The following is a 25,206-nucleotide window of genomic DNA, read 5'->3' as shown; positions in this document are numbered from 1 at the left end:
CTAGGGTGCCAAGGTGGTGAGATTTTAACTACCTCGTCTGGTATACAGGAGGTCGTAGGTTCAATCCCGACCCAGACACCTGTATATTTGGGAGTTTGCATGTCTTTCTCTCTCCCCGTGGTCGCGTGGATTTTTATTCGGGCCCTCCAGTTTTTCCCCTCCACATTCAGAATAAAAATGTACGGTTAAGAGTATTTGGCTGCTATAAATTTCCATGTGATAAGCCACCTTGTTGAGCTATCACTTGTGGCCGGGTCACTTCTGAAAAAGAGTTCCATAGCTCAGTGGCCTTACCTGGTAAAATAAAAGTGGAAGTATTAAACAAACCTGGGTTAAATTTGAAACCCGACACACAATTGAGCAGCGTCATACCAACACAACACCACACACATACACGAGCAGTCACAATCACATAAAAGCATGGAAGTTTACACAACAGCATAGTGGTGCAAACATTATTATATGCCCCAGCATGCACATGAAACAGTGCCACAAGAACACAGCATTACATACACAGGCATAGCATCACACCTACCAGTAAACACACGAGTAGCATTTCTCGGACACACATATAACAACCAGCAGACACATAGGTGTCGCGTCACACCTCACCAGTACCCTACCCACTAATTTTTTACTATAAAAGTGGACTGAAGATTGGTGTTTCCTTCTCGTGAAATGAGCATTTAAAGCCAGTGCTGTGAGCAGTCCCACACAATAAGGATGCCCTAAATCCCGCAAGAGAGCTCACCGGGCAACACCCCGCATGCCATGGCACCGGGGTACATCATGGAGCCGTTGGAGATGCCCGGGAATGAGGGCATGGAATACGCGTACGGCACGGGGAATGTGCACGGCTGCTCGCGACCCGGCAGGCGGTAGTGCAGTGGGGAGCATGTGGTGGGGTAGGGAGGAAGGCGTGCAATGCTAGGCTCCTCGCGGCCTGAGGGGGAGCCATTTTCATCCTCGTCCGTGTCGTGGAAGAGCAGCGCGGGCGCCTTCATTTTTCCCGCCGGGGTCCGCTCCGGGTTCCGTGGGTCCCAGAGGCGCCGGGCATCGCCGCCGCGGCCCCTCAAAGCACGCTGACCCCTCCCCGCATCGCGGTGGGTCCCGCGATCCGGTGAGCACGGCGGGAGAGGGGCGTCGCTAGCGGCATCCACGGCGCGAGGTAGGAAGAGGATTCCTCCCCCTCCCCGAGCGCGGGGCCCGTCCCGCACGCCGGCCCCCGGGGACACGCGGTTCTCGCTGTCGCGGCACGCCGGCCGCCAGTTACCACCGAGGGCTGCGGCAACGGGGCTGCCGAGCGGCGCAGAACTGCGCTCATCCCTCTTCTCGGCCTCCAAATCGCTGCGTCCGAGCTCCTCTGCCGAGTCGGATGAAGTGCAGTCGCTAAAGCCGCGCCGGCGCTTCCCATTGTCGCTCTCAGACGGGTGGTAGCCTCTGAGGCGGCGGGGGCCATGCAGACGTCGTGCGGGAGCGACTGCCATCCTCTCGGCCTCGGTCTTTGCGCTCGGCGCCACGGGCGGTTGAATCCTCGTGCGTGATGTCGCTTTAGACTGACTCTGCTCATCGGGGTCCGAACTCACAAAACCGCATTCGTGCCGAGCATTTCTCTTATTTGTGTCTTTTTCTGAGCGTGATTTACCTATGCCAGAAAATGTCCTGTCATCAGCAGCTCTCCTATAGCGGTCACTGAGTCCACGCTCACCTCTACTTGGCTTACCACTTGAGTTTTTTACGTCCCTCCTCATTGTACCCTTTCTCACCGCATTTGGCTGATCGCACTTGTGCGCATCTTTGGATGCCTTAATATCACTATCACTCCTGCTGGACACATCCCCTTGCGTGTTCTCCGCAAGCAGCCCCTCACCCTCGTAATCTTTCTCCTTATTTTCTTTCCGCCGCCTGCGGGACCTCCTCCCCTTCGTGGCGCCCTCGCTGCCTGCACTCCTCTCAGCTCTGTGCTCCTGAGCACCACCAAGGTCCTGCTTGCTGGGATTCGGTCGCCCGTGCGAGTCCTCGGTTGGGTCGCCACTCAGGCAGACGCGCTCCAAAGTGGCAGTCAGCTCTACTGTTGCCTTGTTTTCGGGGGCCTCAAGCCCCCACTTTGACTCCGGAAGGGGATCCCCCTTCCTAGCGGGGCGGTAGATTTGCCTCTCAGGCCTCCTGCCGTGTTGTGCTGCCTCCTCCCGGGATGGAGGCCGCCCTCCGCGTGCGCGGCTTCCGCCGTCCGCTCCCGCGCTCTCCGTGCACTCAGTGGCGGCTTTATCGCCGCCACGACCTCTTGCGCGCCTCGCCGAGCTTTTATGGTCAATCTCTTGAGTGCCCGAGCTCACGACATCTGTGCTGCCGGCGGAGGAATTCTGTCCGCGATCCGTCGCCATACGCAAGGGCTGCTCGGTGGGGCCCTTGCGCTTGCTGGCAGTGGAACATCGTGTCACATCCTCCCTGCGCGCTCGCTCCTCAGTGCTCGCAGCAGGGCTCTCCTGCTCGCGGGCTCCCCGTGGCTTGTACAGGGCAATGTCCGGGCGCCGGTTCTCCTTCCGCTGCCGTGGAGCTTCTGCGCACTCTCCTGGAAAATGAAAAAGCAACACGAGCTACAACCAAAGCATCCTAAATGCGAGCCCATCTCGTCGGATAAATAAAGCTATGCCAGGTTGACCCTGGTTGGTACTTCAACAGGTAGGTTGGTGGCTGCACGTTGGCCATTAGATGGCAGTGTTGAGTGTTATCTCCTCATACGCATGCATTTTCTCCAGTTTCTCCTGTTTCCTCTCACGTGTCAATGGTATTGCCAAACATACAAATGAGGCAATCATCCTAAAAGAGGGTATCGAGTCTGAGGTTTTCCTATGTAAACACGTGACCCTAGATTGAAACCTCGTTATGTTCTCTTTGCTTTTCTACGTATATCGTCTAATTTTAAGGTACCAAAAACCGAATTAATATATTGTTAACGTCGCGCCAATGCAAGTCCTCGATTTATTTCAAATGTTCTGTGCCTACTGTACGAATTCCCACACGTTTTACTCTTTTATTGCCGGAAGTTTTCCAAACCACTATGTGCGCTCCAAAAAGCTTCAGATCGGTTAGGCGCCCCGTGTCTTCACATGGCCTGACAGTCACTACAGATGAGGCCGCTATGATTGCGTCATTGGCGAGACCACGTGAAGAGCAGCGACGTCTTGTGGAGATGCACGAGATTCATTGGGTGATGTGCAGAAGATGCGTGGGAGACAGAGATGTGCACAGATAGTATGATGTCAAAATCAGAATATTTACATATACCGGAGGAATCCGACAAGCTATAAAGCTCTTTTTCACAGATGTTCCAACATATAGATGTGTGTGGTTGGGGAGGCGAGGACGGTGTGAGAGAGAGAAGTGTGAGCAGGCGCAGTGCGGAGATGTCTGTGGCGACGGGCTGGGGGATACGAGGGAGAGAAACAGGACAATTATAGGTGCAACAGAAGCAGATATACAACATGGAGATAGACGTATTGAATGTAGCAGACACAGCACGAGGGAGGTGTGTATGGAAGCTTGGAAGAGATATACAGAATTATAGAGGAGCGAACCGCTAGTGTTTAATTGCAGAAAACAGCGTTCCCTGATGCGTCGTTTCCCGGGTCTAACGCCTAACCCTGAAGACATTCAAATGGAAGTTTCACTGAATTATTATGACTCGGCCATTGCTGTTGACTTTTCAGACTTTTACCGGCATGGCGAGTTGGAGCACAAGATCCGTTTCAGTGCAGGCTAATGTGGCGACGCGTTACTCTGCTGGTGCAAACTGCTGTTACGTTCCAGTGTAACCTACTGACTGTTACGACCTTAGAGCAATCCATGAATGCCTTTCTACCTCAGAGTAAACTTTGAATACGCTACCACCTCAGAGTGAGCTCTTAACACGCTCCGACATCGCGGAATCTTTTCACGCTACTACCACTGCAATTCCGTGACGGGTTTACTATCTCGGAACACTTGTTAACGCGTTAATACCAGAGCAATCTCGCGACAGGTTACTGCCTCAGAGTGTCTAACGCGTTACTTTCTACCCGAGTAATTTCTGAAAACTCCTTCGGTAAACTCGTGACAGGTTTAAGAATAGGTTTTCCCCTTTTTCTGGCAACAAAATAAGTGTTAAGATCATTGTTTTTTTACCCTTTTATCTGGCAACAAAACTGACACCTTGTATACAAGGAGTCATGTTTGCATTGACCACAATACCTGCGGACGGAATGCAAAAAAAAACATAACTCTGTTAGTATATGCATTGTGTTTTAAACTGATTGGTCCACACCAGAGGCAGCTTTCTTTCGAGCCTAGTCTCAAAAGGTGTTAGACCAGAGGACACCAAAAGGCGAACAGCACAAAGACAATGCCACTATCAGAGTAATGAGGACTCGGGTGAGCATCTACATCACGGGACCTCCTTTGCCAGTGTCAAACTATAAGAATAGGTTTTCCCCTTTTTCTGGCAACAAAACAGGTGGTGTTAAGATGTTAAAATACCAAACTGAAACCTTTTGCAAGGAATCATGTCTGCGTTAACTACAAAAAACTTGTGGTGAGAATGCAAACAACAACAAAAACTCTGATAATATACATCTTTTGACACTGGCATGATCGTGACAGATTGCCACCTCTTGACCAGCTATTAGTAATGTCTTAAACCCCTTACCACCTCCAGAGTAGTCATTCCGTAAAGCCGTCGCTCTGCCGTGACGATCTCTCTCCCTCGACACACACACACAAACACAACACAATTCCGAACGTTGACGTCTTCACGCGACTGTTGTTGTTGTTGATGTTGTTGTCAATGCGATGCAAGGTAACGCGTTTACGGGACCCGGTGGACGCGCACGTTTCTCTCACACCGCTTCGCCGTCGTTAACGCGGTAACGAATCGTGAGGGGAGCCGGGCATTGTGTGCGTGGTAACGGGGTAACGAAGCGGGGCCGGTGTTAGCAATTACCCAGCTGCGCGGAAGCTTCGGGACACAGTTCCCTCGCCGTCACCCGCACCACGCGAACATCGTCCGCCATCGCTGTGTGTGTGTGTGTGTGGGGGGAGACCACTCCGCCGACGAACAAGGCGCGCTCCTATTGGCCGCTACACCTCTCCCCACCCACCCCCATCCGTGTGCGTCACACGCGCCTTGCTCTACCATTAGTGGACGGAGGACGAGAGGGGTGGGGGGGGGGTTGCGCGCGTGCGTAGTGAGCAACAGCGGCTGTGATTGGAAGGGACGGAGATGGAGGGGGGGGTGATGGGTGGGGGGATGGGCCTCTGGTAGCGTCACGTGGGTGAGGGCGGGAAAACAACAAGCATAAACAACGCATTCACAACAACTACAATGCTACGACGTCAATGATAAACTAGGGCTGCTCCTGAGCTACATAATTGCAACAAATGACGAAGTACATAAGATTGTTTATTAAGTTAAATATATATGTTTTTATGACGGTGGTTGGATTTGAACTCGCGACCTCTGGACTGCTGCTGCCGCCGCCTTGTGGCGAGGGCTGAGCATTGCACGCGGTGCTTATTGTGAGCCCCCTGGTGTCTTATCACGGTAAAATATTAATGTCATTTTGAAGTTATTAACTTAGAATTCATATGTGGAGACTTATAAACTTTTAAAAAATATACTATAGCACATTCATTGTAAATACTTGTATTTATTATTAGCATGCTGATGAACGCTGCAACAAATGATTAAGTAAATAGGATTATTTATGAAGTTAAATTATATATTTTTTAATAACGGAGGTTGGATTTGAACTCGCGAGCTCTGGTCTGCTGGGGCCGCCTTGTGGTGACGTCTGATCATTGAACTCTGTGCTTATTGTGAGCCCCCTGGTGTCTTATCACGGTAAAATATTACTGTCATAATGAAATGATTAACTTAGAATTCATATGTGGTGAGTTATACACTTTTTTTGTATACCTCCTTTGCCAGTACCAAAATATGAGAATAGGGTTTCCCCTTTTTTTCTGGCAACAAAACAGGTGTTAAAATGTTAAAACACCAAACTAAAACCTTTGACAAGGAATCATGTCTGCATTAACCACAATACTTGTGGTCAGAATGCAAACAAATAACACTGATAATATGATGCATTGTCTTTGAAACTGATTGGCCCGCACCAGAGACAGCTTTCTTTCGAGCCTCGTCTCAAACGGTGTTAGACCAGAGGACGCCAAAAGGCGAACAGCACAAAGACAATGCCACTATCAGGGTAATGAGGGCTCGGGGTGAGCAGCTACATCATGGGATCTCCTTTGCCAGTGCCAAAATATAAGAATAGGTTTTTCCCTTTTTTCTGACAACAAAACAGTTGTGTTAAGATGTTATTCGGAGCACAAGTATATGTGGTTAATGCAGACATGATTCCCTGTAAAAGGTTTCAGTTTGGTGTTTTAACATCTTAACACCTGATTTAAAGCTTTCGTGACTGCAGTAATTCATATTCTTAGCTCTTTCGGTAAAGTCACGTTGAAGGGAAACAACGTGACTTTACCGAAAGAGCTAAGAATATCTTAAGACCTGTTTTGTTGCCAGAAAAAAGAGGAAACCCTATTCTAATATTATCATGCTGACGAACACTGCAACAAATGGCTAAGTAATTCTAGATTTGAAGTTATTCCTATATAACAGTCTCTCATCACAAATAACTCTCTCTACAGTTATTTTGCTGTGATTTTTTACACCTGATGAAGGAAGCTTGTGTTGCCTCCGAAACGTCGTGATTTTATTTTATTTATTATTCATGTATTATTATTTTTTTTACCTACGTGGCTTTACCTAAAGAATCAAAGAGTAAATGACTAAGTAAATAGGATGGTTTATTAAGTGCTACATATATAACGTAGGTTGGATTTGAACCCCCCAAGACCTATTGACTGCCTTCTAGCCCGCACCGACGATTATCGCGTTTGCGCGACGTACGGTGCGAAAGAAGTTCAGCATACGTAATTTTATTTGTGGATTAATTTGTAACTGAACGCTGCAAACATTTGTAAGTCCGTGCTCCCAGGCCAGAGGCTTAGCCCCGTTAGCTACGGCACCAGTTCGCGCGCCGGGAGCTCGGTGGAGTATCTCATCACAGGATCCTGAAAAATGTTAGGCTTTTATTCAGCAGTGGATTGATCGTGGTTGTTGATGATGAGGTTGTTGAGTCATCTCGGTGGTGAGATGTTAGCTACCTCTGCCTGGGATACAGGAGGTCTGGTGGGTTCGAGCCCGAACCTGACGCCTGCTGCTGTATATTCTTAGCTCTTTCGGTAAAGTCACGTTGAAGGGAAACAATAAATTAATAAAATAATTGGTTATATATGAAACAATAAAAATTCTCACGACGTTGCGACCATAACACAAACGGTCATCATCGACCATAACACAAACGGTCATCACCTGACAACACAAACGGTCATCACCTGATGATGACCGTTTGTGTTATGGTCGAAACGTCGTGAGAATTTTTAGTGTTTTATATATTTTATTTTTTTATTGTTTCCCTTCAACGTGACTTTACCGAAAGAGCTAAGAATATGAATTACTGCAGTCACGAAAGCTTTAAATCAAAAGCCTGCTGTATAGTTGGAGTTTGCGTCTCCCTCTCTCGCTCTCTTTTTCCCCGTGGTCGCGTGAATTTTTTTCTCCGGGTCCTCCGGTTTTTCCCTTCACATTTGGAATCAACATCACGCGTTTCGAGAACATTTGGCTGCCCTACATTTCCGCACGATGACGAAGCCACTCCGTTGAGCTATGATTTGTGGCCAGGTTCGCCTTTGAAAAAGAGCTAAACGACTCAGTGGGTCTTACCTGGTAAAATAAAAAGTTTACAAAATCGGTTGTCACATTATTGGGTCTTTCTGTAAAGTCACGTCGATAGGTTCAAAGAAAATAACAAAACATATATTTTTAATTCTCTTTGAACCTATCTACGTGACTTCAAAGTAACAATCAATATATTTCTTTATTTTCTTTGAACCTATCTACGTGACTTTACCGAAAGACCCAAGAATATGAATTCCTGCAGTCACGAAAGCTTTAAGTAAAAAAAAAGAAATCGGTTCATCTTCTTGGTTCTTTCGGTAAAGTCGCGTATAAGAGAAATAATAAAATAATAAAAATAAAACAATAAAATAAAATTCTCACGACGTTTCGGCCACAACACAAGTAGCCTTCCTCAGGTGAAGAAACAGAACTGTCGGAAAGTCCTGTTCTATTTTCATTATTTTATTATTTCCCTTCTACGTGACTTTACCGAAAGAACCAGGAAGATGAATCCATGCAGTCACGAAAGCTTTAAATCGAAAAAAGAAATCGGTTATTTTACCTGTACCTGAAGCCAGGCTCCACCTGGGGGCGCCGCTCCATCATTTCCGAACAATCAGCTGTCATCTCGTCCTCTCTCGCCGCCGAGATCAGCGACGAATCTTTGTAACAGCAACGAACCCTTCACACAACTGTGCGTCCGGCTTCTTGACCCGGTAGGCACGCAACGTCGGGGCCGACGTTGCAGGTGTCATTCCTCGCCGTGAGCTGTGTTTTTTTTTTTTGCCATCGCTTTTGGCGGCGCCGCCGCCGCTCCTATGGCGTCGTCGATGGGCGCAGAGCGAACGACGTGCGGGTCGTTTCGTTCGCTGCGCTCCACGGTCGCAGGCGCAACTCTCTTTCTGTCGTCCGCGTGCGTAAAAGGTGAGCGCACCCGTCGTGCGCTCAAGCTTTTTTGCGGGGTAAGTGAGAAGAAAGCACAAACGGGGGATGGGGGTGGCGGGTTTCGGTTGGGTGGTGCCCTGCGATGCAATCGCCTCTCACCCAGATCCCGACGAGACGAGCCTCCCAAGTGTTTCGAAGCAATTAATTGCAGGGAATTCTTCGACGAGTGAATGCATTATTGGACAATTGAACACGGGCTATGTTTCTGCACCAGTGTTCTCCAGATGGCTACTTTTACGCTGAAACACTTCCGACAGCACTCGAGCACAGGCTGATTATAATCTAACGCACACTTCATCTTTACGTCAAGAGACGGACTGAAAACAAACATCCCGTGTCTTAAATCGGGTTTATGAAAGACCCGAGAAAGGCACCCGTGCTTATAGAGGGAAGCATAACAAGTAGGCTTAGACGTTTGTGCCGTGGCGTGCGTTACACCATTCACGTTAGTTGGTTTTCTTTGCGGTCACGCGTATCCTATGACCTATGGAAAGAGCCTGAGAATCGGTGAAGCTCTGCTGATACAGTCACTGCACCCATGCTTATTTAAATCCCTGTAGTCCCACTCACAACGTCGGTGGGGTGCAGGGGGGAGGTGTGGATGGCGGGGGAGAGCGGGGATGGGGAGTCTCGTTTGCCCGTCATCAATGAATGAATGAGTGGTTAGTGATTACGTCACGGGGCACGGTGATTAGACGCCAGAAGTAGAACATTCGCAAATCTCGGTCGAGCACTGCCCCTCATCTCCACATTATCCTGACGTGCACTCCGAGCCCCAGCCCTCTCGCCACTCGAGCCAACCAGTCACGACCCAAACCTTGACTATACTCGTGAAATCAGACCGTAGCCTTGCCCATAATCCCAACTACGCCAGGCGACCAGACCCAACCCTAACCCTAACCAAGCGTACACGAGCCATGACCCTATAACCACACGAGCCAACCACCTCCGTGGAACTTTCCCGACCCCTGAGCTGAACCCTATCGCCACCTCCGGGGCTTAGCATGACCGCATTTGCATGTTTTGTTTGCTTTACTCGTTTGATGTCAAAGAGCTTCGTGGTTCCAACCACACCCCCCCACATCGCTTCCTTCCTCCTGCCAGATCCCGTAGCGGCTGCAGAGTCGACATGCGACCTCATCTCATCCCACCCAAGTTTTATACTGAAGATGATGATATAAAATCCCTCCCCCACCCCACCCCACCACGTTAGGTGGTGACAAAGGCTCGGCCGCTGGTGCTGGGTGGTGGTGTCCGCGTGGGAACAAGCGACCTCGGCTGTTTTGTAAGGGGGGGGGGGGGGGGGTGGAGGGAGCGAGGCAAGCGGCTGTTCGGACAGCGCGGCCGCTGTCCGTCACTCAGGGGGTGCTGAACGCCGCTGCTAGCGAGCTGCACCCCACGGCCGCTTTCACATCTCCTGCCAAGATTCCGCTAAACTGGAAGGGGGCTAATGGCTGTCATTTGTCTCCACAGTGGCGTTGCTGCGATGTTTATTGTAACAGTGGCGGCCTTCCTGCTGCGTTGGCTTTGACGTGCAAAGTGCTGCGTTAAATACGGCGCCTTATTCATCCCGGTTGCTTCTGGGCTACGCTGCAGGGATGCGAGAACACGAGCGCGTCATTGCTGCTGCTGCTCGTGTTGCGCGGGACTGAACTCCACACGCTGAGACTCTCGCAGTAAGGACGCCGTCATCACGCGGTCTCTTTCCATCATCTGCACCACCACCACCAGCTGCTGCTGCCTGCCATCGTCGTCGCCGTCGCCGTAGGCAAGCCACGATTCTGCTCCGTTGGCTCCTCGCCCGCTCCGGGAACACGGAGAGGCGGGAGGCGCCGCGGGCCCGGGCCGTGCGGGCCCCGGGTGTGAGCATGCCCGACGAGCGGGCCAAGCGGCCCGACAAGGCGCCCACCTACACGGGCGACAAGAAGGCGAAAGTGGCGGGCAACACAAACCGCAAGTGGGTGCGCCTCGCCACCGTGCTCGTGTACGTGCTCTCCGTGTCCCTCGCCGCCATCATCCTCGCCGTCTACTACTGCCTCATCTGGAGGCCCGTGCACGCCTTGCCCGCTCCCACACAGCCGGAGCGGGCAAGCCTCGCGCCGGCCTCAACGCTTATGGCCTCATCATCATCCGCCTCCTCCTCCCCTTTCTCATCGTCCTTCTCGCCATCACCACCGCCATCGTCCTCGCTCTTGGACAAACCCGCGACGTCCTCCAAGAGTGGCCACGGCGAGGCGGGAGCACAACCAGGGCTGCAGGGACCGTAGTCGAACCGGGGACGCCGACGTGAGCGGCCAAGAGGAGGCCGGTGGCACACGCCGGAGGACGAGGATGGCGACCGGAGTGCCGCTCGTTGCCGCCACGCGACACGGGGAGCTGCCGCGGTGGCACCTGAGCCGCTTGACCTGACGGAGCGCTTCGTCGTCACGGGGACGACAAAGCGCTCCGTCATTCGCCCCGCGCGTGAGCCGCGCGTGATCTGCGTACCCCCGTGGGTCGTTTCCACCGTAGCCTGTCCGCTGTTGGATGAAGGCGTTTCCCTAACGCCCCGTCGCCTTCCCTTCACCGTCTCGCCACGCCACGATCGATTTTCACACCAGCACCTGAGCCCATCTCGTTTGGTCCGTCTTCGCGGTGGTCGTCCTCCTCTCGGGGCACGTGTTTTTCACCCTTGGGCTGATATTCCGTCACCAAACTCGTCCATTGACCGTCGTCCCCCTTCTGGCCACGATGGAGTCTTGCCCAAGTTCACCCACTTGCTTAGTTTAACAATCAATATGATGTCTTGAACGTGCGTGTGTTCCATGACCCATATGTTCCCTTGTTTGTGTCTCTCAATGTAATTCCAAGCGTGCAGCTCTCCATGCGTTCTGTGCACCTTCTTGGTTTTTGTTCCATCTTGAATGTCCATGTCAATTTTGTATCATCATATGCCACAACGGGCAGTATTTGCACTGATTGAAGACGTTCCTCTTCACGCAAATTGATATGCTACGTTTCAATTTTTAGTTCTCGTTTTAAAAAGAACTCTGACCTGCCCTGGTTCGCCTCTTTCGTTAACTTGAAACACCTTTGAAAGCTGCAAATCCCACTGTCTTCTTAACAATGATTATATTCTGTTGAAAACATGTGCTATGCATGACCTTTTGTGTTGCTCGTACTTATCTTGTGCCCAACTTCGCGGCGTACTTTTGTAATATTCTGCAATCATTTACTGCAGTGAAATTGTTATACCTTGGTTAAGATGCGTACACGTGTTCGTCAGCACATCTGAGATGGCAAATGCTTTCTCCGTTTTCTTTGCTCCTCTATTGTTCATCCTCGGCGAGACTGCATCCCCTTGCCCCACCGCTCTTCCGATTGCCATTTTGTTGCTTCTTGTACTTGGAGTGCGGCTGCTCGATATTTATAAAGCATTGCGATGACGTGACCACATCTAACCATGCAGGACTTGCTTTGTGAGAGCCTCGATGACCTGCATTAGTTTCCACCGAGTCAACAGCTACACATATTAAATAGTCTTATGCTAGGATCTGATTGATAGCTTGTATGTGTAGTCGATGGTAGAAAGAAACCCTTTCCTAAATCCAGCTTACTCACGTGTTTGCTTGACTTTATAAAATGTTCCTTACTTGGTCCACTCTCAGATCACGAGCAGAAACATTTATATTTACCCTTGTAGATTACACAACAACCCACCGTTGACTTCTCGACAACATGTTATTCGTTGTATCGACCCCAGAGTAATGACGGGGCGAGTCAATCCCCAACCAGAATTTGAGCACGTGACCATCGGCGTGCAAGCCAATCAGCTGAACCGGTGAGCCTCCTTGCCAGGTTGTTAAACCATTGACTCGGTGCAAAGTTCAGCTGTCGCCCTTGCGGATGATGATAATGATGATGATGAGAGCCACGTGAATACTGCTCCTCGAGGACGGCGCTTCAAATGCACGACACCAACACACGCATGGTGTCAGATGCAGATCTAGGAGGTTCCAACCCGGGGGTATGGTCCTTAAATCCCAAGCTGTTTAAATAGGGCCCATTATATTTTTTTGACAAAAGCATTCCATATATTTTCTCTAGTAAATACCAATTTTTTGAACTCAAGGTGGGGTGAAGGGGGAGGGGACGCAGGGGGGAGGGGTTATGCCCCCATCCCCGTGCTCCCCCTAGAATCCGCCACCGGTGGTGTGTTCCACTCATGATGTATGCCAGTGTATTTTATAAATACCATGCAGTTGATTATCGATCATCCGGCTGCTTCCAACATTATCCGACGGTCCGGGGCCGATCCGGCGAAACCGGCAAAAGCGCTCCAAATGCTGTAACTCAGATCCAGCGATCGGCATCGCGTGCGTGACATCAAAAGAAAAGTAGCTACGCTTGATTATAGTATCAAACATTCTCTACAGTACATTATACATTGCATACGCCAACGTAAACAACGCAAATACTGCACTATATACAATGTTCATGACTAATTAACTACAGTAATACAAAAATAGGAAATATAAAACGCAATCCTGCGAAAAGTGCATTGTGTAATTCGGCGTGCAGCGGATCACCGCTCTTAAGGGCTGCATCGGTGCGCCGATCGTCCAACACGTGGCTGTGTTGAAACGAGCGTAGGTACGTACATCACCCCATGCAGTATTCGAGATTTGGAGTAGTAAGTACGCTACGGTAAATACATGAACTTTTTTTACAGAAATGTTGGTCTATTTGCTATGTTTATGCCAATTTCATATAGTAAACAAATTTTAAACACACAAAAAAACCATGCACAACACCTAAAAACGTTTCACGCAAGAATGTGCCAAAATAAGCTATTTTAAATAATGCCAGTATCAAAGTACGAACAACAAGCCAAGGCTGTCTCTGGTGTAGTCCAATCACTTGCGAAGACAATACATATTTTATCAGAGCATATTTTGTTTGCATGTTCACCATAAGTACGTGTGGTTAATGCAGACTCGATTCCTTGCAAAATGTTTCTATTTGGTTTTCGAACATCTTGACATCTGTTTTATTTCCAGAAAGACTAAAACATATTCTTGTTTTTTATATATATATATAAAAAAAAAATTTTAGTGATTATCCGCCGTTTTTACAAAGCCGGCGCCACTCCTCGCCCCCCCCCCCCCACTCCGAAGCCATCGGATAACACTGTCACAAAAAAATGCTCCTGGGTAATAAGTGTTATTTCCTAATTGCTTATGCCTCAACGGTACAGAAAATGGTTATTTATTCCCCACGAACTTCGATTTTGTGACCAGGACAGTGATATTTAGAAATGTAATTATTTTCAATGAGAAAACGTGGTGTGCATTTGTGTCTTTCGTTCACGTAAAGTCCTGGTCACAAAAGCAAAGCTAGTGGGGAATAATAATAACACCGTTTTCTATACTTTTTCGACATAAACAAAGACAAAAAATAACACTTAGGACCCAGGAACAAAAATTGCGTTACGTAGTGTAATCGAGGATCCAATGTACGTACATGACAAGTCATGTACCCCACTGATGTACAAAGCAATGCATAGCGATGTAAATGATACAGCGTGATGAATGAGCAAATCCAATTAGGTAATGGACGTGCGTTGTAGGTGATGGCAGGCACACCGCCCGAACGCCTGACAGCTGATGGAGGCGCTTCTGCAATGCTCACGTTTACACATGGGTTTTGGCCTGACGCGCTCTCTGACACGTTCGTGTGTGCAGTTCGAAACTGAAGGCGCGTTCCGTTCAACGTGCAGCTGCTGCGTTGCTCATCCTGAGCTGCATGCCTTACAAACGTAGCGCCCTTACAATCGACATACAGTTAATGGTATGTACGCATGGGTGTATCAGCAAGCCTAACATTCAAAAGTATTATGTGATGACAGTGCATTTTGTTGAATGTTGTAGTTGCAATTCTCCGTGGAAACGCACTGCACTCACGCCCTGGTTTTGCCTATATGCCCAGCTTGCATAATTTCATCAGCAGCTCTTCGTAACGTGTCGTTCGTGTGGATGGAGACGCGCCACGTTGCTGTCTGGCCATGCGCAGGAGGCAAAGGTTTTGAGAGACAGGTATTGAGTCCACGGGCCGGAGCAGAAAGGTCGCAAAACTTAAGTCGTGCCCATGTATTCCCTCCACGTTTAGAAACATGTGTCTGGAGGATTTGCCTGCTATAAATGTCCACGTGACAAGCCACTTTGGCGAGCTATCGTTTGTGGCCAGTTCGCTTCTTATAAAAGATTGCTTACTAAATAACTCAGTGGGCCCTACCTGCTAAAATAAAAATAGGAGTATTTGCACATCCAATGAGAGCGAATTGTTTGAAAACCCATGCAATTTCACATGGTTATGACATGCTCTAATTCACCATTATTGGCCACCTGAAGTTAAGCCATCCCAGGTGGTACCGAGGCGTGAAATGCCTGGTCTGCAGGCCGCACTTAATTTCGCGCACAGTATTTCAACATTTCACTATCTGCCCCTATAACAGGGGAAGATGTTCTCTGCTTTAACTTACCATTCAGTTCATACAACCATCTCTCTCTCTGTATAAATGAGACCCACACAAGAATCAAGATTTTCGTCAAGGTGCATTTATTCGCTTGATAGTATTCATATATAAAGTGTCAATATCGTCATATTTCACAACTTTTGGGAGTATGACCGGGCCGTCTTGAGTTGAAAGGTCACCCACTCGGGGTTTCATTGGAAACAACACGAAGAGACGTTGTGAACGTTGTTCCAGATAAAACCTTGTCATATTTTTTTTACTTCAGAGATAGATAAATAATAGCTGCATTTAATATCGAAAGATAAAGATAGGGATTCAACTAAGTACCTAATCTCACGTGGTGTTACACCTTTATAATATTGTTCAGAATTTTTTTTTAAATTTGATTCGTGTCAAGGATGCTGCTCATTATGCAGTAACTTCTTTTGCAATGGTTCTGCTGAATCTATTAATTAGAATGTGTAAGGAAATACTAATAAACTTAAGCAATGAGATTTGACAAAATAACCTGTTGTCTGGAATGTGGGACGTGTGGCACGCGAGGTCACACGACCCTGCAGGTGAGCGGCTCCAGTAAGTCGTGAAAGGTGAGCGAGGTGGGGTTAAAGACAAAACTCCAAAACAAGCATCTGCTGTAGCGACATACCTATTGCTGGATCTCAGCTGTTGGTAATGAGGAAAACATTTTGAATGCATGGTTGAGCGCATCTTTCTGGCAATCCGGTACGTGCCATGGATCAGTGATGTAATTCCAGTAAATGTTGTCACCAAGGCGCTATGATGGAGCAACGGACTTGGTGGGGGCGCCGCGGTGGTGAGATGTTAACTCCCTCGCCTGGTATGCTGGCCATGGGTTCAATCCCAACCCTGACGCCTGTTAATTTGGAGTGTGTATGCTCTTCCTGTGATCGCGTGGATTGTCTCCGGGTCCGCCGGTTCCCCCATTTAGAAACATGCGTTTAGAGTATTTGGCTACTATACATTTCCACGTGATAAGCCACTTCGTTGATCTATCACTCGTGACCAGATCGCTTCGAGATAAAGAGCGATAATGCTCAGTGGCTTTTATGTGGTAAAATAAAAAAAAACATGTTTCATAGTTTCAATTCAAAGCTTTTTTAAAATCTTACTAACGATGCGTCTTGTCAGAACAGTCTAGAACGCACGAGCTTTGCTGTTCAATGTCCGTGCCAGATAGATTTACATCTGTAATACGCGATGCTTCATTGCTAACGTGGACCACACTGGGCAGAGGGTGGACAGGGAGACCACAGATGGCAATTTCACAGAGAGAAATATCGGTTTTCCTGCAGTACATCGAAAGATAAGAGGCACATAAACAATCACAGAGACCAGTTTATCTGGGGACATGTTTTAATTTTGTTTGTAAATTCACTTTTATTAGAGTACGATTTAGTGTATAATCAAGGATGTAAAGTCAAACTCATGAAAACCATGTACAACTGTAAACTGAAAAGGTGTGCACAGTGTAGAGTTGTAACAGCTGACATGGAATCTGTTAGAAACGCCCGGAGCATTACAAGCACACGGAGCGGGGAGCGCATCCAGAGACCACACGCAGGCAGCGAGATGAAGCGAGCACACACATCACAGGGACATTAGGTGATCAGCAGTCGAATGCATGCAGCAAACTATCCAGAAGCACATCTACTCGGCATCCAGGAACAATTGTATCGTCGTTTCGTCCTTTTGAGGGAGTGCCAGCATTGAGTAAAATGCCCATTCACCCCGTGGGTTGAGAGTTTCTCTCACTTGAAAATTGAGAGTTGTGGAATTTTTTCTGCCAAGAAACGTGACCGCCCATCCGAGATACAAGAATGTTCTTCTTACAACCCCCCTGCCGTGGCTCCTTTGACCAAGTGATTTGTACCCCGAGCCGTCACAATTAAGGGCACAGAGACAAACGCAGATGTGTGACCAGAAGTTTAACTCCATCAGTATTTCGCGGGTGTGACTTAGAGCCATCGTGTAAAGAGTGGTCCAGATACCTCGTGAACCCCATTTAATGCTCTTAAAACTTCATGTTTTAAAGATGTATTTCCAATATGCAAAGGGCGGAAAATGAAAAGGGGGGGGGCACAAGGCATCTGGACCACCTTGCACAATGGCTCTGTGTTTAGTAGAACAACGAAGTGGATGCTCGCGGAAGATGGGATCGCAGTAGGTGCCATGGTCCACGACTGCAATGTCAGAACTACGTCGTTGCCCAATGTCTGACCACATGCAATGCCAGCCCCCCCCCCTCCCCCCGGCGTCCAAACGGGGACGGCGACCTCCGGTCAAAAGCAGTCAGAGATCACGTGACCATCCAACATCTCAGCGCTCTTCATTTGCCAAATTGGTGGCTTTTTGCATGGATCTGGAGGTGACGATGTGGTGCGATGGTGTGGCGGCGTGCTGTGGTTGTCACGGTTTGGCGTGATGGGCCACGATGGCTTTAATGGGCCTCTGATCCATGCCAGCCAATTAATACCACTGCTGTCGTTGGCGAGAAATAACTCTCGTCACTCGTGGTTTATGCGTTGCCAGTGACGGTTGTTAGCAACGATAGCTCCCCAAAAAATTAACTTGTGTGACTCATGACCTTTAAGGTAATTGGGCTGACTTAGAGGTGGCTTCACCGTGACCCCCCTCCCCCCCTATAATCACAAAGAACAGACACCTCAAAGCATTCGAATTCAGCAAGGTGGCAACGGCATCACGGGCGCAAGCAGCAACCACCCACCCGTTGAACGTACTTTGGATGGGCTCGGCACTCTCGTTATTCGGGATTAGCAGGAGTAGCCACGCCGCCATCCTGCCCAAGGGTTGTTTTTTTTTGGGACATGTAGGAAATAGCACTCGGTGTAAACCGCGTTTACCCCAACGAAAGGCGCACCAGGCTAGTCCTCGAGGCTCGGACACGGCGTGCACAGCGCAGTGGCCGAGCTCACGATGCCAAGCGTGAGTCACGCACCCTGTGGCAGCCGATGGGGATTCTGGTCAATGTGGGGAGAGCGATTCGCCTTGTTTATCGAGATAATTCCTCCACGATGGGGTTCAATAACCAGCTATTCCTGACTTGTATTGGCCTATGATTATCACCATTGAGGGCACGAAACGTCGATTTAAAAAAAACCCGAACACACTAATAACTATTAATCAACCACACCCAACTCTAAACGCACATTCTACTTCACAATGCATGAACAATGAGCCACACCGGGCACGACCCTTTGTGGCATCAGCGTGCGATAGAGAGATGCTATAAAAGAGACCGAATATGGCTTTAACGGACGCCGCGGCACATTGATATTTGAGAAAACCCTTGCAGCGTCTGGCTTTCCGAGGGTAGCGGAAGGTCTGGCTGTGGACTGGCAGTCGTGTAAGTGGAACATTTGGACAATAAAGCCCGGCTTGTGCGATGTACGAGAGAAGAGAGCAGCAGTTCGTCGTCGACCAAACCAATCGGCAAGGAGTTCGACTTGATATCGCTGCGGAGTCTGGCACGCGAATGCTGTACCTGCAGGATGTTCACAAGGTGTCCATGGTCACTCGGCGATTCCAACTGCACGCGACTCCGACGCAAATGCGGTGGAATATCTGTGAGTGGGCAGCAATGATGGGAATGCATGTTGTTTGGTAGTAGGCAAGCATCCGCAAGTGACACCCTGAAGAGGTATTTTATATTTGTTTTTTTCAGATTAAATGGATTAAGATGTGTTTAGATTCGTAGTAGTACTAATGTAGGGCCCTATTTTTTTTACTTGAAATTTCTGGAGCGCACTCGGCATGGGATTTTTTAAAAATATCTGACTCCCGTGTTTATGCGGAAGTTGGTGACCCAGTCCTCTGTCTCGTCTATTCAGGCGGATCGCTATATTATCAGCTCTGCATGTGCGGCGAGCATTTTCGGGCGACCAATACCTAGAATAAAAAACCCTACAGAGCACAGGGGCAGAATCGATCTTCTATCGCTAGGAAGTTGCTCACACTTGATATCACCATCAGTGGCCAACCCCCCTGCATCTACCGAAGACGAGAGGCTCGAGAAATCACAAAGCGAGCACGGGGAATCTCAAAAGTGTTAATCATCGTACGAACGGATAGTGTACTGTGATTGCGAAAAATGATTTCAGCTCCCGACGAAAAAAACCGAGCTTTTACGTAGTATAGAAACGTGCACACATTACGCCAATGACAACAAAGACTCCCCCCCCCCCCCGAGCCTCACACCACCGTATAGCCTGAACGGACTGTTGGGGCAAGCCCCGTTAGCGAGCACCTATGAATGCCGGCACGGCACACGAGGGGGTGGGTGGCCAACATCACGCTCGGTCGCCTTTGTCTCCCCAGCGGTGATGTTTACACACCACACCAGGTACATGTTTGAGACAGCGTCAACCTAGCGGAGGCCCAGTACCGGTTAAGATGATCGTCACCGGTGTTGGCCGTGCGCGGTAATCGAACTCGGGCCGCCGGGTTCTTAGTGCAGCGTAGCTACCCGCTCCCCACACATTCATTACACCAAATAACTAATCACCTACGAAGGGTTCTCGAAAGCCATTTGAGAACTTGACAGAGATGCGAAAAGCAGACACCTGCCTATTTCATTGAGTCCACATCTCTCGTTACGTCTTCAGCACACTGACAAGCAGCGCATTCAAAATACGCCTCGTCTTTAAGTTTGTGCATGACTATCTTTTAAACAAATATATTCCCAATCGTGCTAATTGTGCTAATCGTCAACGTGCCATGGGACGGTTCAGATTCGAAACTTGCAGAGCAGTGCATCAACCAAAGAAGCAGACATCACAAAACTACTTCTGAGATCCCTTCCAGTGGCCTTGTGACGCACTCTGGGGTGCACACCTTCTCATACACTGCTGCAAAGGGTCGTTACACGTCGAGTCAAATCAATAACTTTCAGTTGGAATTTTGGCATCGTAAAAAATTTGATGGCTTTTTGTGCTGTCGTTGACGAGAAGGATGATACCACTAACTCGCTGCACTTGAAAACCTGATTTAAGAAAACACGGGCCACATCCTAACCCAGGATGTTATCGGTGCCCGCTCCGTGGCACGACTCCAAAACCACATGGCCGGGAGTCCCGCGTCTCGTTCTCAAATCCTTCCGACCACCCTTCTCTGCGTTGCAGTCGTATACACGCAACAGCACTCTCAGCTACCAGACACTGAACGTCTACTGATACATATGCTAACTTTACATTTAAAAGCTATATATTGTATACATTGGTTTAATATCAAATTCCTTCAAAGGAAAATGCAACTGTGCCTAGATTGGATTATTCTGACCCAATAGTTGGGTACCGGGGTAGGTAGTTCACGCGGAGACCGTCTGTCAAACCCATAACCTGCTGGGCTGCGAGATAACACAAACATACCTATGGGGTCTGTTTGTGTTCCCCCTCTCCCGTGTCGGGTTTCTCAACCACTTTGGTGTCCTCCCACATACAAAATGCCTTGATAAAAAAAGTGGGAACTGCCTGACAAAGGTCTGCATGCACAGCGAATCTTTCTTGGAAAAAGGTCAAGCTTGACGATTTTTACAAGAAGCATAAAAAGAGGTCCCGTCGGCTCGCAAGGTGAAACGCGGCATCACGGGGCAAGGAAAACAAAAGCCACCGCAATGGCGATTGAAAGGCCGTCCCCGTTTGGCGCACTCTGAACCGGTGGCTCGGACATCACCCACCATTTACGAGCCCTGCAGCAGCAGCAGCACCTGTCACTGCCAAACCCATCGGTGGTGGCTTCTGCAATGACACCCCCCTCCACACTTCCGACACTGCATGGACTTAAAAGTCGCAACCCGGACAAAGAAATAGCTGTCCGGTTGATACCGGCCGAGGCTCTGTGTTTCCTGGCTGTCCCACATCAGACTGAGGCTCTTCGTTTTACAGCTTATGCTGGACAGACTTTAAAGTAGCCGTGTCGGACGCTCACTCACAGCTCCCGTAGCGACGCCACTGCACTTGCGTAGAAATGTAACGGCATCACAGTGACGCCATTGCAAGCGCTATAATGGCATACATGGCCATAAATTGTATTTTCGCATTCACGAAGCTTCAACCCAAGGATGGATGACATTGGTAGTCCGCGGGTCCGCGACCGTTGGGAACCACTGCTCTCAAGGGTTACCCAAGACACAATAAAGCTTCGTCAACGCTACGTGCATAGCAACCAAAGCTGTTGACGGGACACGCAGATAGGTTAGCACGTTTCACATCAACTTAGTATGGTTTATTCATTACTTGATATATGGGTATTACCGCACATTTTACCTTCATAATATAACGCATGCAGCTGCCAACACGTGGGCGTTTAGAAAGCCATTGATGGACAAGAGGGTCCGTCGGCTGCAAGGAGTCCCACTGCAGTGCGTGTTCTGCCCTTGGCCGCATGGATTTTTCTCCGGGTTCTTCGGTTTCCCCCACTACATTTAGAATCAACATCACGCATTTCGAGTATTTAGCTGTTATAAATGTCCACATAAGTCACGACGTCGAGCTATCATTTGTGGCCAGGTCGCTACTAAAAATAAAGAGCGAGACTGTATAGCTCAGTGGGCCTTACCTGGTAAAATAAAAAGTTAAGTTCGAGTATTTACGGCCTTTCGGTGCAACTATCACAAGGCACTAGAGGGGCTCGTGATGTGGGTGAGGAGACGGTGCCATCTGCTGCACCACGTGGGTGAGGAAGACGGTGCCGTCTGCTGCACCACGTGGGTGAAGAGACGGTGGTCTGCTTCACCACGTGGGTGAGGAGACTGTGCTGTCTGCTACACCACGTGGGTGAGGAGACAGTGCCGTGTGGTGTAGCGTCATCGATGTAAGGGGGCATAGCAAGATGTCATGGGAGATGTTTTATCACTCTCCACGCCCACTGAAGCCTCCTTTATATTAAAGTTAATTACAAATGCATGACAGTTTACATGTGCGGTCAAGCTGTAATGTAGATGTGTCACATCAGTAATCTTATACATGCACACAACAAAAATGGAGCATTTGTTTTTCATAGAGTTCTCTCCTTGTAGGTTTACGAGGCCTCTGTTGCAAAGGGGCTTTGGTTTCATTGGACTCTCAAGGTTAAAAGGTCACCGACTGAGCGAGGTTAACGCCCTCACCGTGTGCCTTGGCAGGTCACTGTTGTAGAAAAAATTGACAAACACGCGCATCATGCAAATAAGAAACCGATTAATTAATGGCGCGGAATTCTAACACTTAACAATATCCACGAAAAAATATTCCTGGGGAAAAAACATTTCTGGGGAAATTTTATACAGTTGTTTTTTTAAGTAAAGCTTCGACTATTACAATGACAGTGATTTATTATAATTTGACATCAGTTTTACTTTGGGTTGAAATAACACCGCAAATATTAATCGCAGGAGATTTTCCTTGCGTCAACGATCAATTTTCTTCAGTGAACGCCTCACACTGCAGGGCCCCCATTTCCAGAGACATTTTTTTTCGGTAGATAAACAACAAAAATCACATTACGTTTCTAATATCCTGCATATTATTTCTCGGCCGTTGCAGTTTTTCTGCGTATTGTTACTCGCAATATCGTAATGACGAACCCAAAAAAAAAATTCCCAGGATTTTTTTTTATATATAACGATAGAATCAACTACACACAAAGAATGTCAGGTGCATCCATAGATGCCAAGCGCAGTCCATGAGGATGGGGTTTCCTGTTGTAACAGCATAAGGAGGTCCCCTGCGTGGAACCAGAGGCGATCGCCATCACGTTTGCGACTGCATTCAGAACTCTGTTAAAGGCCACCGATTGTGTATGTTACAAGCGTAAATGGGAAATGCAAAAATCCAGTCTTACAATGCAGGGTTAACAGGCTGCATTTTGCATTCTCAATGGATCCATGTGATGCAAGTGACGCAAAGGGCTGGCCGTGACCCCACGTGGCGGTTTTTCTTGCCATCTCGACGCAAATGATGAACACAATTGAAGATAACGTAGACAATTGCATACGAAAAAGTACCAATCAGAAGTGTGACGTAACTTCGGATAAACTTCACGTTCCCGAAAATAAAAAAAAACGTAGTAAAAGACAATAGGTTCATATCCACGAATGCCAAGTCGCGAAGACTACAAATGCATAAAACATGTTCTGTCCTAGTCAGTGCGAGCCACCAGACACCCAACGCTGCACAGCCCACACCACCACAAGCCCATCGGGGGAGCCCCACCCCTCCCCCCCCCGAGTTGTTCAAATGTAATACTGCCAGTGAAAGTTAGAAGAACGGAACGCACCTTCACAAGCGAAGGGCCTGTGCTAGAATAATGAACAATAACCCGTTTGTTTTTTTTTATGCTAAAACGTTCAAACTGTCCGCATCGTTAAATGAATAAAATTTAAATAAAATGCCCCGCACTATTACGATGAAAAAAAAAACGAGAAAACCTCAAGCCCAAGAGGCGGGGGGGACCACCCACACCTGCCACCCGACAACCCCCTCGCCGCCCTCGCCGCGACTTCGAGAAGCGGAGGAGGCGTGTTGGAGGAGCGACACTGGAGGTGGCCGCGGGAGCCGAGCAGCGTTGGCGTGCAGCGCGACGATGCGCAGCATTGCAAATGTTTTCGACTTGACAAGACACCCGGTGTGATATGTAGATGGCTCAGTGGAGAGTGAAAGATCCCCCCATATAGCCTCAACAGACTGTAGGGGGCAAGTGCTGTTAGCGAGCACCTATGAAGGCCGGAACGGTACACGAGGGGGTGGGTGGCCAGCACCACGCCCGACCGCCTTTGTCTCCCTAGTGGCGATGTTTTACGCACCGCAGCAGGTACTCATTTGAGTCTGAGTCGACCTAGGGGAGGCCCGGGACCGGTTCAGATAATTGTCACTGGTGTTGGCCGTGAGCGGGAATCGAACCCGGGTCGTCAGGTTCATAGCGCAGCGCGCTAACCGCTACACTCTGTGACGCGCATTTGGTGTGAAACTGTCATGACGAACTAGTACATATTTGCAAACTATAAAACATTCACCAAAACTAAAGTAAAATAGGACACACCATGAAACGATGTTTTTTTATCGTGTCCGTAGGCTGTCACGTGGGTTGAACCAATGACATGCAAGATAAAGAAAATTTGTTCACACTGGGATTTTAAGTCGATCAGCATCAGAATCAAACAAAACAGCACCGAGGGTTGAATTGCACGGCTTTAGGGCGGGGGCCCTGCTTACGGCAGGGTTACAGGGAGGCCCACGAACGCTTGGGCCTGAGCCTCAGCACCGCGCACCAGATCCATGAGCAACGTGTCCTGCTTCTCGCCAATGGCTGCCGCGAGAACAGGGTTCCCCTGTCGTTTGAGCATGGGGGATAATGCGTACCGGGGCTGCTAAACAAGGTGAAATTGCCTGCCTATTATCGCAACTGTTTGTTACGAATGTACGGTGGAACGCAAGTAGTTAAATCCTTACGCGTTCGGATCCAGAAGCCGATCATCAACAAAAACCAGGAGCAGCTGTTTCTGGACAACACAAAACAGGGCATGGAAATCATAAATCAGACCGCGCTACAAACTACCACACTGCAACCGTGCGCCACGGCCCACGAGGCCGCGATTCTGATAATGAGTGACAATTGAATCCCCAGACGTATTCCACACTGTGATTACAGTGACAGGTGAGATGATTAAGTATTTTTATTTTCTTCAGGCTAGTGAGGTGTTAGCAAGTACACTTAAGTTACACGGCCGTCTTAAGGATCCCAACGATACGATGGCCAGGATGCCGACGCGCCTGCAGCGAGGCTCGAGCCCATGGAGTGTGCGCGAGGAGGCGGCGCACCAGCGAGGCGAGACGGCGATCGCCCCCCCCCCCCACGGCGCACGCTCACGCTTGCACCCCGGTCATTTTCTGAATCAGGGGAGACTGACAGGAGGACGAGGAAACAAAGGACAAGGATCAACACGGGC

General features: G+C 48.9%; 2 protein-coding genes across 7 annotated transcripts in view; both read right to left on the bottom strand.

Moving 5' to 3' along the window:
* Window positions 1–8,456, bottom strand: part of SMG6 (SMG6 nonsense mediated mRNA decay factor) — a 189,103-nt gene extending 180,647 nt beyond the window's left edge. For 3 of the 5 annotated variants that reach the window (XM_032967687.2, XM_032967688.2, XM_032967691.2), the window contains exons 1-2: window positions 4,979–5,103; window positions 752–2,572 (exon numbers count right to left, since the gene is read on the bottom strand). In XM_032967687.2, the coding sequence (XP_032823578.2) occupies window positions 752–2,572; window positions 4,979–5,048 (1,891 nt within the window). In that variant the 5' untranslated portion in view covers window positions 5,049–5,103. The other 2 variants (XM_032967690.2, XM_032967689.2) reach the window with 2 other exon arrangements.
* An 8,145-nt stretch (window positions 8,457–16,601) lies between these two features.
* The window catches only part of FLOT2 (flotillin 2), a 33,247-nt gene continuing 24,642 nt past the window's right edge, over window positions 16,602–25,206 (bottom strand). For both annotated transcript variants that reach the window (XM_032967695.2, XM_032967693.2), the window contains exon 11: window positions 16,602–25,162. In XM_032967695.2, the coding sequence (XP_032823586.1) occupies window positions 25,124–25,162 (39 nt within the window). In that variant the 3' untranslated portion in view covers window positions 16,602–25,123. The remainder of the gene's footprint in view (window positions 25,163–25,206) is intronic.

Source organism: Petromyzon marinus, chromosome 38 (assembly GCF_048934315.1).
Source record: "Petromyzon marinus isolate PM22_M1 ecotype Great Lakes invasive population chromosome 38, UKy_Petmar_22M1.pri1.0, whole genome shotgun sequence".
Classification (NCBI taxonomy): Eukaryota; Metazoa; Chordata; class Hyperoartia; order Petromyzontiformes; family Petromyzontidae; genus Petromyzon; species Petromyzon marinus.
This window is presented reverse-complemented; position numbering and strand designations above follow the sequence as displayed.